This window comes from Drosophila teissieri, chromosome 2R, assembly GCF_016746235.2.
Source record: "Drosophila teissieri strain GT53w chromosome 2R, Prin_Dtei_1.1, whole genome shotgun sequence".
In the NCBI taxonomy this organism is placed as follows: domain Eukaryota; kingdom Metazoa; phylum Arthropoda; class Insecta; order Diptera; family Drosophilidae; genus Drosophila; species Drosophila teissieri.
In genome coordinates, this window is record NC_053030.1 from 18,376,971 (window position 1) to 18,392,078 (window position 15,108).

Consider the following 15,108-nt stretch of genomic DNA (forward strand, 5'->3'; position numbering starts at 1 on the left):
GAAAGCTGTAATCTGTGCTTATAAAATGGCAAATGGCAGGACTGCAGAGGGTTTTTAATTGTCTGTGCCGGATGGCCAGTCTTAAATGCTTCAAGGAGGGCACACACATGGAATTGCCAACGACTTTGTCGAGAATTGCTGGCAGGCAAAAAACAAAAAAAAAGAAAAAGAAGTAGGTAAAGCAGCGGAAGGGGCTGGGAAATAATAGGGTTGAGCTTTGGGTTTTTTAATTAAAGCCCTCTCATAACATTATGTTAATGTGTGTGCGGTTCCCTTTGTCGCCCACGCACCTGCACCACCACCACCACCACCTGTCGTCAACTCTTTGGCCAACTAATTACTGGCCGAGAGATTGAAGTGCCAGCTAGAAAGTTATAAAAAGTAATTGGCTGGCAGTCATTCCACTTGATTTCGGCCAGCGTTTCGCCTCCATCTCCACTCGAATGCAAATTGAGTGTGCTATCAGTAGCTGTCGCATGGCGTTTCCCGCTCCTCTTTCAAATGGGGGAAATGGGAAAAAAACGCATTTGGCCTGGCCAACATCGTGGCCCACCTGTTTTGGCCCTGCCGTGCTGCACTTTGTGCCCTTTTCGGAAACTGTTTGATGTCGGCAGATTTAGCGCACGTAGCACATTTTAATATTGTCGACAATTGTCATATTTGTGCAACCAAAAAGGCTGCCTCTGCCACGGATCTGTACTACGCGATCTCTCGCTTTTCACCAAATTGCAGCAATTACTGGTGACCAACATTGGGAACTGTAATCGCCTATGTTTGATAGCAGCTAAGTTTATGAAAAAACACTTTGTTTTAGGATTTCCTATTTATTTTATCATTAGGTGAATATTCAAAGCAAAAACATGCTATTATTTTATTATGCCTTACTCCTTATCCAGCCACTCCCACGACATTCGTCCTCAACTCCCAGACAAATTCATTTTGATTGCCAATTTTTTACATAACCGCCACCCGCCACCCGCAAGTCTGCAGTATGTCATATCAATTGTCAATTTTAATTGCTGGCAGTTGTCATAACTCGGTTGTTAATTTTAAAACTGTTCGGATCCACAGAGCTGTCACTTGATAGCGCCCACGACACATTTTGTGTTCCTGGTCTCTACTTTTGTCCTTTTGCCAGCCATTTGTATGGTTACACAACAGAAAGCTGCGGAATCGCCGAGGCTGTGGCCATATTCGATGATGAAGCCCGGCTACTTAATATGCAACTAGCGGCCATATTGAATCATCTGAGGGGCCGACCGCCCGTGGTTTCTGTCATTAATGAGTTTGCAACTGTGCAGAGGAAGAACTCAGAATATCCTACTGGAATTATGCATCAAAAGACCTATAACAATACATATTTTTGTTTGGAAGTAATCCTTTCCGAGTTTATTTCTCAGCTATTTTAATTTCAAAGATTATTTATTATTACATTAAATTTTTGATTACAGTTTTTGGAAAATAATCTTTCGACGCCTTTTACCTTCAATATTACAGATAGCTGTTACTCATTACTGGTTTGATTTGTATCTCGTTTTTCCTAGTGTAACTTGTAGCTTGGAAATGCCCATGCTGATAAGGCTGAGCCAGAGTCACGTAGATATGATTTAAAAGAAATCATACATTAAATCGCCGGACTGGATGACGGCACGTTTAATTGCGGCCGATAAGGTGTTCCGCGGAATCCTCCGTGTGGAATACCCACACCCATTACCACCATTACCATCTCCATACCCCATACCCCATATCCAATCCAGTCCTACTCTCATTGCCCGGTCGCAATTAGTCAAACGAATTTGTAGCGCCCAGCTGAGGAATTAATCAGAAGTCGTCGCCGTTCTTCGTTCGCTGCTCGCATTTCAAATGCAAAATGCGTACGCTAAATTACGGCGAACTGAGAGCCACAAAAGCCTAGGCATTTTTCAGCATGTAAAGAGCCGGCTCTGCTCGGCTCGGCTCCTTTGTGGCCAAAGAAGTTGGCCCCTTCCAGAGCTCTCAGCTCACAGCTCACAGCTGAGATCCCAGTCCAAGTCCAAGTGTCGTTGCCTGGCAGATGATGATGACTCGTTTTGGCGTCGTGCTCGCTGGCGCGTCCACATTTGAATACTAATTGCATTTGGCCCGTTTGGCTCACAGTCCGCCAATCTCTTTCTTTCCCGGCAGTTGCGGTAAATATGATAAACAACAAAGCGCGTCATTTTGACATTTGCCTGCCTTATGCGCCCACGTTGCCACCACACCGCCTCGGAGTCTGCGATCCGAAACTCCCACGATTCTGCCCAGTTTTCCGCTCTATCCTCTATGCTCATCTCCATCCCCAGCCTCATCCTCAGCCTCATCCTCATCTGGAGCCCAAGCTGAAACTGAGGCTGAGAGCCAGCTCGGCGGTAATCGCAAATAGATATGCCGCTCAGATAATGATCGTCTTGTCGGTTGGCTTGCTTTGAACTTAAATGGGTTTTGTCTCCGTGCTGCTGCTTCTGCCGCTTTGGCCGCTTTTGCCTGTCTGCGGTTTTGGCCCGGCAAATTTGCCATGTGCTGTTGGCCAAAAGGTTGCCTCTCGTTGCACTTTTGAGTGGCAGTTTTGCCTCTACAGCTCCGCTCAAGTGTCGCGTTTTTGAATGGCTGAATATGGCAATCCATAACCCCCGTTGTTACCCTTTGTTTATCAGCAAAATGACTCATTTCCGCGGCCCTTTTAACTTTTAGTTTAAATATTCTGTTCAGAAACGTTATCGCCTCATAACTTGGTATATTTCATTAGGACCCATTTCTTATTTATGTTTTTGCAGCTTATTGACTTAAAGTTTGTATTACTGAATACAGAAATAAATATCATATCGTATTACTTTTCCAAATAAGGATGTGATGGCTTTATTTAATTATAACTTCTACTGTTTGTCTCGTAGGGACGATTTGAAGTCACAGTTGGCCTGGGAGCCGTTGTCTCTTTGTGCTACTGAGGCAATTAACTTTTATGGCATTCCCCTCAGCGCTGTTTGTCGCCTGTTGCTCCTTAATGGCTACCAGAATATCAACAAATTGCTTCCAGTCGATGGGAGGGGAGGGAGCGTTGTGGGAGGAGCATTGGGGCATCGCAATGAATAATCATCGAGCGACTACAGTGGAGCCGCTCTGGCCATTCATTTGGCCACATCTCTCATCTCTCATCTCCCAGCATCAGCGGGCGGCTTTGGGCAGCCACAGTGCTGCAAAAATGCCTGGTAATTATCACTAAGACACGCCGCCGCCGCTGATTAAGTATGCGACACCGGCCGTCGGTTCGAGGAAGCAACCAGCTTGGAAACGGCCAGCCAGCTAGGAGCTCCTCTCGAATTCTGACAGTTTGCGTACTGCTGACATGACAACCTGCCAGCGCCGATGACGCTAAAAACTTGGCCCATTCTGGACATCGCTTTCGGACTGGGAATCGGACCCAGTCCGAATCCGCAATTGGTGTGCAACTGCAGCTCCAGCTCCAGGCTGAGTGGCGATGCAATTTCGAAGGATTGGGCACCGCTTTATGTTGCCAAGTGCCGACGACGGCTAGCTAGATGCACAGAAAGAAATTTCGATGGTGTTTACAGAACATATCAAAGATATCAAAATAAATCAAGCTATTATTATTTTAATCTTCAACAAGAAATTAACCTACATCAGAGTTTTTTGTATTATTACGATACTTATTTGACTATCATTTTGTAACTATAATTTTTTCTTTTGCAACCAAGTACATTTATACCTTTTTTTCATCGTGGAAAAGGGATGTTGAATGAGCAGCGAGGATCCGAGCCGAGAGCCGCATACAAATGAGGCGTGCCCAATGTTGACAATGAATATTAACCTTGAGTGCTGCTCCAGCCGGTTTTTGCCTGGCCAAGGTCATCCCATCTCATCTCATCCCATCGCGATGCCAGAGGATGTGGATGTGGATGCGGAGATGGGAGATGGTGTGATGGTGTGATGAGATGGTTGCCGATAATTGCCTTGGGCATCGACTGGAATCGACCTAATGGCATCGCGGTGAATGTCATTCGCGGTGATGTGTATAATCGATTCTGCGGCCGAATGTTGTTTTCTTAAATGCAATGCTAAAATGCCATTTATTCGACTCAAAATTACATTGTGTGGCTCTTAAACTATTGACGCAACAATGCAGTTAATGTTCTACACGTCCTTGATGCTACAGATTTGGCCGGACTTATGGCGACATCTGGTGCAAATATTCCAGTTTAAAAGCCTCGCTTTTGGCTACAGATAACTCATGAGATGCACTTCTTGTTCGGTTTCCACTGCCGCTGGAATTGTACTATATAATTTCATTGGTCCTAGCTGCTATCGATTGGGTTCACATGCGAAGTTTGCATTACCAGTCACCTGGCGGGTTTGCCAGTTAGCTATTTGGCTGCTTTGCACCTCGACATTAAGGCAGTTGGATTGAGACTGGATGCAGACTGTATCCAACTGTAGACGGTAGACTGCTAACCCAGTTTTAATAATCACGAAGTGGAAGTTACTCCGCGGTAATTACCTTTTGCATTCGCTAGATTTTTCAATTTTTTTCTGTTTCTTTTTCCTTTTGCGCCTTTTGTTTGCGGCACGAACTGCAGTTTGCAGTTTGGCTTTTCGGTGACTGACATATCGCATCGTATAAATCTCAACTTAAGGCGAAATTTAATAATTTTAGAGCCCGGGCAATAGGAGCTAAGCTGGGCCCGAAAATTTTAAATTCTGGCCTTACAACACTGAGAGAAAAGCCCTATGCCTGCGTCTTCTTCTTGCGGCCGAAAGTCTCTCCATCCTCCAGGGTTTCCGGCAGCGGAGATCCTCGCGTCTCCGGCAGGAAAATTGTGGCGACGATGGCCAGAACGGAGAAAATTCCGAAGATCAGGGGCGCCAGCCACAGACCGTAGGCAGCCAGATCGACGATCAGCGGCGCCACAATGGAGCCCACTCGCCCCACCATCGAGCAGAGACCCACTCCACTGGAACGCACCACCGTGGGAAAGAGCTCTCCGCCGTACAAGTAGACATTCGGAAAGGTGACCGAGGCGCCAAAGAGTCCAATGGTGGCGCAGGACACGCGCACCACCTCCGCCTGGCCGGACAGGCAGGCCAACAGGAGCAGGCCGAGAGCACTGCAGGCATTGGACAGCAGCAGGGTCATCTTGCGTCCGAGGTACTTGGTCATGAGCACACAGAGGCAAGTGCCCGGAATGCCCACGCCGGCGGCTATGGCGTTGCTGATGAAGATGTTGCCGCCCAGCGCCGAGACATACTGCGCGGTGCCATAGTAGACCATGCAGACCACCAGCCAGTTGATGGCCATGCAGATGGTCTTCACCCGCATGTAGGGTGTCCGGAACAGGTCCACGACGGTGCCCTTCTTGACCGGCTGACGGGCAGCCAGTGCCGCATAGGCCGCCTCGATCTCCGGCCGAATGGTTTCCGTCGGCGCCCTGTTGCACTTGGCGATCTTCTCCAGAATCTTGATGGACTTGTCCACCCGGCCGGTGGTGAAGAGCCAGCGCGGCGACTCGGGCACCAGCCAAATGTAGATCACGAACACGACCGAGAAGATGGTGATGCTGAACTGGAACCAGCGCCAGTCTCGAATAAAGTAGGCGAACAGGGCCAGAGAGGCGTGGCCGAAGTTGAAGGGGATTTGGTAGAGGATGGCCACCAATTCGCGCTTCTTGGGTCCCACGATCTCCATGATCAGCACAAAACTGCGAATGGGATCGAACGTGTGCATTACTGAGAATCTCCAAGGTAGTGCTAGGGAACCCACCTGGTGGTCATCGTTCCCGCCGTCGCCATAGCCACCAGGAATCGAAAGACGCAGTAGAACCAGTAGTAGGGGGATACGCAGACGATGAGGCCGGTGATCAGCTGCATGAAGCAGCAGGTCAGGAAGGCAGGGCGACGTCCACACCTGGTAATGGATTAGAATCATAGAATGTCAGACATCAGATTTAACCTATCAATATGGGATACTCACCGATCAGCAAACATGCCGAACAGAATGCTGCCGAACAGGATGCCCAGCATGACGATGCTCTGGGACAAGCTGGCCAGCCGCTTGCTCTCGCAGGTGAGATCCCACTCGGTGATGATGGTGGACTCGAAGACGCTGGTGTCGAACTCGGTCTCGGAGCACTCGTCACTGCAGGGATCCGTGACATTCTCCGTCCGGCAGGACAACGGCGTGGGGGCAGCGAGGAAGATGTGGCCCAGGGTGTGCCAGCCCGTTCCGAATTTGCACAGCATGACGAATAGGATGAAGAACAACTGGTAGCGCCGGAGGTCGCCGATCTGCGAGATTATGGGGTCGCCTGTCTTGGTGACGGGCTTCAGTGGCTTTGGGGCCTTCGCATCCGGCTGTCGATCGGTCATGTTGCTGGAAACTAACGATTTTCGGCTGTCACTCAAATGTACGTGTGTATGTGTATTTATTTTGGGTTTTGTAAGTGTGTTTCCCAAATGTCTTTCTCCCAGTGCAGAGGCCTACCAAGCCGACTGCTTTCTTAGTGGGTGGACTTTCTCAAATATTTGCCGGCCTCAGCGCAAATTGGACATATCGGCCGGTGCGGCTCAGTGCAGACTGGCGTGAATTATGGAACCCGGGCAGATCGAGCACTTGGAGATTTCATTTGCAACCGGCCACCAGCAAGGAACCGGTTTTCGTGGAGAGAGAGCTCCAGTCGGTGGCAGCGTGACAAGTTGGAGCTCGAAGACATAGAAACCAACGGGGTTGGGGGCATTAGCACTTGGGGGCCACTTGAAGCCACCGCCAAAATGGCATTTGAAAATAGAAATAGAAATAGCAATAGGAATAGAAATAGGAGTACGGCCTCCATGCGCCGCTGCAGTTTGTCAGCCCAAAAGGCCAAGAGACTGGGGCCGAGACTGGGGCTAAACTTTTACTCTTTAAGTAGGTAAATGAAGTTGGCTGCCTGGTTAATTGAAGGAAGGTGCGCCCGGGGACCAGGCCCGATGATGCTGGGATCTAGCTGGCAGATTAAGCCATTGTCTGCCCGCAGATAAACGAACGAGCCCCAGTTACCCATTAAGATGGCTTAATTAAGGAAGCACTGCCATTGCCCCAGTGAAAGTTGAACCGCCGATGGAGAGAGAGGGAGACGAAGGTCTGAGATTTCTGGTCGGAGATTCCGGGCAAAAGTTCCCACGGCAACGACAACCTGTCTGGCGAAGGCATTTGGCGCAGTCGTCAGTGGCTGGCAAAATTGCAAAATGTCACAACAATTGCAAATACATTATATATGCAAATTGGATGGCCAATGCATGGAATAACCGCTGACAAAACGTAGCGTTATAATACGATCGCCACATGCTAAATCTGGCATTGTCTGCACTCTTGATCTTTGAATGTTGTCCTGCTCATTTCGAATAACATATTTTAACTTATATATAATATATCTTTCAGTAGCGTGAGACAAAAAGCACTTACCCAAACACCCGATTCAAATGGCGATCAGTAGGTCAGCACCAATTCTATTTATAAGTCGCAGTTGGAACTTTCCGGGGGCTTGTCTACCGCCCGAATTATATAACTCAGCAAGTTGATTGATAACACTCGCGATTCGCAATCTCGCACTTTTTGAACCACGTCTGGAGGGCTTGGGTGCCATACTATCAATGGCAGAAAAATCGCATCTCGTCTCGTCGACTGAGAAAAGCAGCTGAGATGGAGATAAAGTCGTGTTGTGTACTTTAATCCCAGATGATAAGAGGCGTTCGACAAGCGTCGCGAATATGACAAATACTGCCAAATGCCCTGAACTTCTTCTCAACTGGTGCGAGATAACACGAATATTTTGTTTACAAGACTATCTCACCTGCAGAAAGCCTTTGGAGAGATGTCAATCATATAATCAGTTGGGCAAACACTCGGCTTAGCCTACCTCGTGTAGCTCCTGTATCTAAAAATAGCTATTTTTATTTATAAATTAATGGAGATGTCTCGCGGCGAGTGGATAGCAGATCACAATAAATTCACAACATAATCACGCAGTGTTCATCAACGTAGCACGCGTTTCTCAAACCTGCAAATGTTTGATTTACTCACGATATTGGAAATCCAAATAACAATAAAGCGAGTCGCGTTGTTGACTTTTTGGCGAGACGATAATTGAGTTTAATCTTACTAATCTTTTTAGTTCTTAAACGTTTCATATAAATAAACCTTTTTTGGAACTTACTAATATGTGAAGGTAATAAATTATCTTCAAAAAGCCATTTAACGCACACGTGATCGATTTTTAAAAGATTATTAATAAATACATTTTTTTATTGAAAATAAATGGGCAAATTTTAACGATGTGCTGTTTATCTTTCTATTTATATGTACGATAAGTGCAATTTCACAAATCAAATGCTATAAATTTAACAGTTTTACTTTTGCAATAAATTAGCTTATACTGTTAAGTATCTTATTTAAAACTAGAACTAAAATTTCAAGGCCCAGCCGATGTGACGTGCATTTGCCAAACTAAATCCATTTAAATGGCCCCATTTAATATTTACATTCGGTGGCCTGACAAGTGTTCTAAGCCGCTTTCAGTGCCCCGAATGGGCCGGCAACCGGACTGTTTGAGCCAGATATTTTCCAGGAAATATATATAAATATATATATATGTATATATATGGCCCGACAACGCTCCAATTAGCACACAAAAGGATTACTGGGGAAATGCCAAATTTCTGGCGCTCCACAGAGAAGCACTTGGCAAGGCCAACAAATGTTTTGGGCCGGCTTTGCAGCGCTTTGCGGTTTTTCTTCCATAATTGCCGCACAGAGCAGGCCAGTACCAAGCCGAGCTGAACTAAACTGAACTGAACTGAAGTGGACAGTGGTCGAGTGGAAAAGTGGACGAGGATTGCGAGGAATCCACTTGAGGGCCAGCGAGCAAATCAAGCAGCAGGCATTTAATTTCGAGCTGCCCCCTCATCCAGACACACCATGGTGCAATCAAAATATTTTATAGGTTGGCCATAAAGAAATTCATAAAGCGAACGGCAGCAGCAGCAGCAGCATCAGCAGCAACTGCAACTCTGGCAATTCATACGAAAATTGCTAACTCAGCGCTCACATATATCATTTTTATGCGCGGCCACGCCCCTTTCAGCTCGTAGTAAATTGACAAATGCAGCGCGCCAAGTCTGTGAGATGTCTTTGCCACTATTTAAGGTCTTCCACGAGGGGATCGAGATGGAGTTGGATCTAGAGTTGGAGCTGGAGGTGGAGGTGGATGCTGCATAGCAATGAAAAAGCGCACCGAAAACTATGAGCAGCGCTTAGCGAAATAAAACTGCTTGTAATATGTAGTTAAAATCCAAGTAAGGCGATTATCGCAAGAGCAAAATGCCGACTGTGCGATGCTCTCCTATGATAACACATTTATTATCTCAAATATGCGGAAATATATAGACATATAGGCAGAGCAAACTTACCTGTGCTAAGAATCGCTCCCTTCAGGATCAGCACTTCACACCTGCCAAGTGTTCGTTTGCAACTGCGAAAAATCAATATACCCACCTTACTTTATAAATGGAAAAATTGCCAAACCACCCTTGGAGCTGAAACACACCTTAAACTACCTGTTTACTTATCGAGCATCTGCCCGTCTGTCTCACTGCAATTAGCTACCTGTTCCAAGGGAAATGCATGGAAGTGTTTGAAAGTAATAAGGTGCCTGTTTCATTGAAAACTATATTATACATTAGGAACTAAAATTGATTAAGTAAGATATCAGATAAGTTTGCTGAAATGCCCAGTCGCAGTTTGCAGGGTATGCATTGTGAGAGGAAGCAGCTAGAAACAAAGAGCCGCGTCAACGGTTTTGGCCCTGGTTGCCTTGGCTTCTTACCCCGTCCTCGGCAGTCGCCCCTTAGTTCTTCTCTAAATCCGCTTTGATTAAGTGCTCAGTCTTTTATGTGGAGATTTTTTAATCGTTACCTCGTCCTCCCAGGAACGAGAAGGACCGCAGTCCGTAGTCCGAAGTCCGAAGGGCGTCCATGTGACCATGCCCCGTAGATTAATCGCTAATCTGTCCCTAGAGGGCGTACTGACATTTTTAAAAACTGCGCACTGCCCAGCAGAGCCAAGGAAGCTGCCTCATGGCTGTCCACTTCATCCCGGGCCATTTGGAGATGTCTTTGGTTTTTATTGTCGGACGCCACTCGGGCACTTCCATCATTCCCATTCTCGTTTCTGTTGCGGATCCGTAGGATGCGCATTCGCACCTCTTAGTCAGTGCCCCTTGCAGCCGCCCTTTTTTGGCTTTATAAATAAATTAATAAATTTAAGCCGGCATTAATTATTATGCTGCTTGGTCGGGTGCGCAGATTAATGTTTTAATTTCACTAGGCTAGGCTTCGATTAATTTATGCGCGCCCTGTTTGCAATTTGTGCGCCGTTTTTTGAGTCATTTCGCCTGGCCGGGGGCGATAAAGTGCATTAACATGGAATGCGGCTGCCGCTGCGGGCAGCTAAAATTGTTAATTTCGAAGCATAATAAAACGCGGCAATATGTTGCAGTTGCAGTTTCGTTGCCGGGCCCCATTCAATTTGCACCGGACGACGAACTAGCCGGTCGTCCTAATGTGTGTCACATAAATCAGCGGATTTCGCTGGTTCGTTTCGGGGCTGTGGATTAATCCCAGAAGCCGGTGGGAATGATGATGAGCGGTCTGCCAACACTTTACAGATTGATGAGTGAGCTGATCATTAGTTGCCGACCAGATCGTTGTTTAGGCCAACTTAAATTAAGTGTCTTATCTCGCTGAAGTCATTTATACACTAATCACTTTCGGGAAAACTATTAACTCCATTAAAAGAGTTTTCACGTAATAAGCTTGATGCCTGCGAAGAATGCTGTTAGAAGCAGCTCACTAGATAGGGAAGTAGAAACAGTATTGCTATTATTTTAGTTTCCTAGAAACTTATGGGTTTTCAAGGCATGTGTAGGTAGGCATTGGCTGTGTTACCTTGTGTTACCTGATTTACGCGTGACGGGCACGCAAATCGAGGCGTTTAATTTCCGCCGCCGACAGCCGTTCTCACCGCAGCCTGTCAGTCAGCTGGGCAGCTGTCATAATACCGCTCAGCGAATCACCACCCACCCACCACCACCCACCCATCCACGACCGCTGATGACCTCCGAACCAGGAGCACCAGAGCACTGATTCTCGGGGCTGTGGCAAAACAGCTGCCACTTGGATGGATGGCAGTAGACCAGAAGGTAAATAAGCGTCGTGTCAGGGCCGCAGCTTTATGCATAATTAGCTTTTGTCGAGCGAAACTGCGGCTCCGTGCGAATGTTGCAAAGTTTTAATTTATGCCTGGGATGGCGGGAGGAATCGGTTCGGTTATAGTTTGCTGTTCAGTTTGCTCTACAAACTGCATAAGCAAACATATTTTAATTTAAGGTTGTGTTTACATGCCGCTCTGTGGCACGCTTCAAGTCACACAACACGGCAGCTGAAGCCACGGCAACAGCAACAGAAACAATAATAAGGTTCTAGGACAACGGAAACAACAGGATCAGCAAGACCACGCTACACTTCGCTACAAAAAGAAATTCCAGCCCAAATCCGAAATAGTTATGGGGCAAGCTTAGATGTTAAAGCAATCTACAGAAAAGCCAATGAAGAAATGTTCAGCCTTCTAAACCTTTTGCTTGCTGATCAGTGTAGTTGCTGCGAGGCCGAAAACGCATTCAGTGCATTATCGCCAGTGTCATATCAGACACAAACATAAATGCAAACAATAATATTTGCTTAAAATTGGCTCCGCCCTGGACACGAGGGGGCACTAACCGATAACGGGGGCGGGGGCGGTATTGCCGATGGCAAAAGAAATAAGGGGCAACATGTGTTTTACATCAGAGAGAGAGAGCGAGCGGAGTTGGAGTTGAGCCACTGGACGACATGTTTGCTGTTCAATCAGTCGTTCAGTTTATGGATCCCTCGAATCCCGATTCACCCGTTTGGCCATTCTACGTATATGTTGCATACTGCATGCAGCATGCTGCATGGGGCTACTGCCCCGAGTGTGCAACTTCACAGCCTTGTTTACTCTCCAGTTTGTTTTCGCTGCTGCCGCTCGGCACACTCTGCATTGCGTATACGCCGCGTTTGCAGTGGCTGCCCATTTTGCACCTGACATTTTTGCACTGCCTTTGCCTTTGCTTTGGAGCTGCTGCAGAACTTTATGCAAATGCAGCCAAATATTTTGAATGGCCCCAAAACGCTTGCCACTTTTTCCCATACGTGACTGCGGGCCCCACCTCTCTTTGGTTTTGTGCAGCGCAAAAAGTACCTACATGTCCGCTTGCAACACAGAATCCAGTTCAAGTGCCAAGGCCTATTGTTGCTTTTGGCCGCTTTAAGCTGAAATTTAATTGTTATGTGCAAAGTTGAACAACACAAATGATATGTTGTCAAGTATGCAGCCTTCTTATAAGCCTTTATTATAAGTAATTTGTTTAAATAATTTATTATCAACTTATGTGCCGTTCCAAGTGGAATCTCTCCACAGATCCATAATTGTTTGCAGCCTTTCTGTTTTCCGTTTTCCATAAATAGGTGCTCGGACAAGAAATTGGCGGAAAGCGGTGGCGGTGCAGCACATGGATGGCAATGTGGCAAAGTGGCAAAGTGCCCAACAATGATTTAATCCCTTGTTCGGGCAAAATGCATTTTAATTACGCGCACACAGCGAGCAGTGCACTTTAGCATACTTAACAGGGCCACTTGGCGAGATTTTACGGCTCCTGGATGCCGGCACTCTAACTATCCTCCTTCTTTTCGGTGGCTGCGGGATTTTAAAATGCACATCATAAATGCATTCATTTGTGACACTTGATGTAATTTGTTAGTGCGGTAATTACATAAAAGTGCAATGGCCAAACAATCACACACTTAAAAGCCTTTCCCCGGGGAAAAGGGGGAAGAAATGGTGATGGGGGCAGGGGCAGGGGGCAGGGAGCAGATTGGGAGCACTTCCGGTGCATGCGTGTGTGCGAAATCGCATTAAAATTAATGTAATTTACAACAATGACCATTAACTTAAATTAGCGATGAAATGCAGTGGCTTCTCCCCAATGGCGTGGCTCGGCTGGGGGCGTGGCCTGCATGGGGGCATTACCGCACTTGTCCTTGCGGCATGTGTGGCATGCAGTCACGTGCATTGCAGTCCGGCATTTTGGCCAGTGTCCCGTTGTCGTTGTCGTTGTCGTCCGTTGTCTGGTCAGTCAGCAGCCTTTGTTTTCAAACAGGCACCAAGGAAACAAATCATTTGCACACACACACACACACACACACAATGGGGACCTGTCCCTCCCCCCAACCCCTCCCCTTTCGACTCTCCACCGACGTTGCCATGGCCAACAAATTAACGACCATAAAGCGATTTTCAGCGGGTGGCAGTCGTCGAGGGCAGGGGGAAATTTACGAGCCAGCTCGCACTGTCTACTGCCGCCCCAAAAATTATAGCGTACATAAATTGTTAAATGCGAAATCCTTTGATTTTAATTACGCCGAGAATTTTTATTGCCAGACATGCGGATGCCGAACTCGGACTTTTGCAGCATTTTCCAGCATTTTGCAGGATTTTCCAGCTTCCGGTGCTGCTGCTGCTGCTGTTGCTACTACTGCCTTTGGCCGAAGATACTTTCCTCTAGACGGGCAAATTAATTTTAATTGTGGTTTGGCTGACGTAATTAATTGAATGTAAAAGAAGGCCAAAAGGAAGCGCAAAGAAATTCATCTAAAATATGCGCCGTGCTTGACGGCCTATCAAAACAAATCAAATGAAACGCATATTTCTGCTTCAATTAATGGAATTAATTGAAATTTAATGAACTTAATTGTTATGCGGCGCCCGTAAGCCTTACCTTACCTTGCCTTACCTTACCTTACCTTTTCACCTGTAGGCCCGACTTGGTTTACTCGGGAAATATGCAAAAACGGTGGAGCGGAAATGGCAATGACTTCCAAAAATGGCGGCGAATCGAAATCAAAGGCGCCGGCAAAGTACTCAAAGCATTTCCTGTGCTGAAAATTTAATAAAGTCCCCTTCGAGGCGCAAAGACAAAATGGCCACGCGCCTGTCAACGATTCCCACAGGAATCCCACTCTTGGAAAGACTCCTCTTTTAGCCCCCTCTGAACCCCCCACCCCTCCAGTCATGTTGCCTTGGCATCTTTTTGCCAGGACCTCCAGCGCCTCGCTGAAAGTATATGTAGCTGCCCCTCGGGTCGCAGGCATTTTTCAATTTCTTGTGATTTTTAGTATGGCCCGGCAAATGACAAAGTCTCAACATTTTAACAACGTATTATGGCTAAGCAGGATAATAACACTTGGACTTCCTTTCCGCCTTTCAGCGCGAGTGTATGTGTGCCAGTATCTGTGTCCTGCCAAGTGTGTGTGTGTGTGTGTGTGAGTGTGCAAGTGCAAACAAAGCTGAAATAAAGATACTTCCGGGCCGTGACCAGTGACAAGCACTTTAGTTGCGGCCAGCGGACAATGGAATCGGATCTGGGAGCCCCAACGATTGGAGCTGGGAACTCGGAGGATTTTCAGCGCAAATTCCCCAGGAATTTGGCCAGCAATTTATTTGGAAATTTACAAGATTTTTGGGAGACCAGAATATCTAAGCAATTTGTATTGTACCATAAATTTGTTGGTCACAGTGTAATGCAATGTGATTCCAGAATGTTAACCTTAAATGCATTCAATAATATTTTATATTCTACAAAAGATTAAAACATAAACAAAGAAATATAAAATACTAAATAGTGATAATACATTGTTTAGTAAAATAAATAAAATGTATTTCTTGTACTTGAACCCCGAGCATTTTCTAATTTGTTGATTTTTTGCCAAGTTCATTGTTTGGCTCCTTTGCGCTTAACTTTTGTTTGGGCCAGCGGAATTCGTAGACGCCAACTTGAGTTGGCCTAACCGTTTGTTTGAGTTGGCCGTAGTGTGTGAGTTTTTTCTTCTCGAGCGTTTTTCCTTTTTTTTTATGAGCTGCCACGAGGATGCAGGACTTTGCTGGTCAACACTACACAAATTGTTGAT

The 15,108-nt window shown here is 46.4% G+C and overlaps 1 protein-coding gene across 1 annotated transcript; it reads right to left on the reverse strand.

The window, feature by feature from the left end:
- Positions 1 to 4,069: 4,069 nt before the first annotated feature.
- On the reverse strand, positions 4,070 to 7,667 carry LOC122612590 (organic cation transporter protein). The gene is made up of 4 exons (XM_043786304.1): positions 7,472 to 7,667; positions 6,002 to 6,407; positions 5,792 to 5,935; positions 4,070 to 5,729 (listed from the first exon to the last, which is right to left on the reverse strand). Exons 2-4 carry the CDS (start codon positions 6,394 to 6,396, stop codon positions 4,760 to 4,762), a joined length of 1,509 nt encoding a protein of 502 aa, XP_043642239.1. The 5' UTR covers positions 6,397 to 6,407; positions 7,472 to 7,667; the 3' UTR covers positions 4,070 to 4,759.
- Positions 7,668 to 15,108: the final 7,441 nt, after the last annotated feature.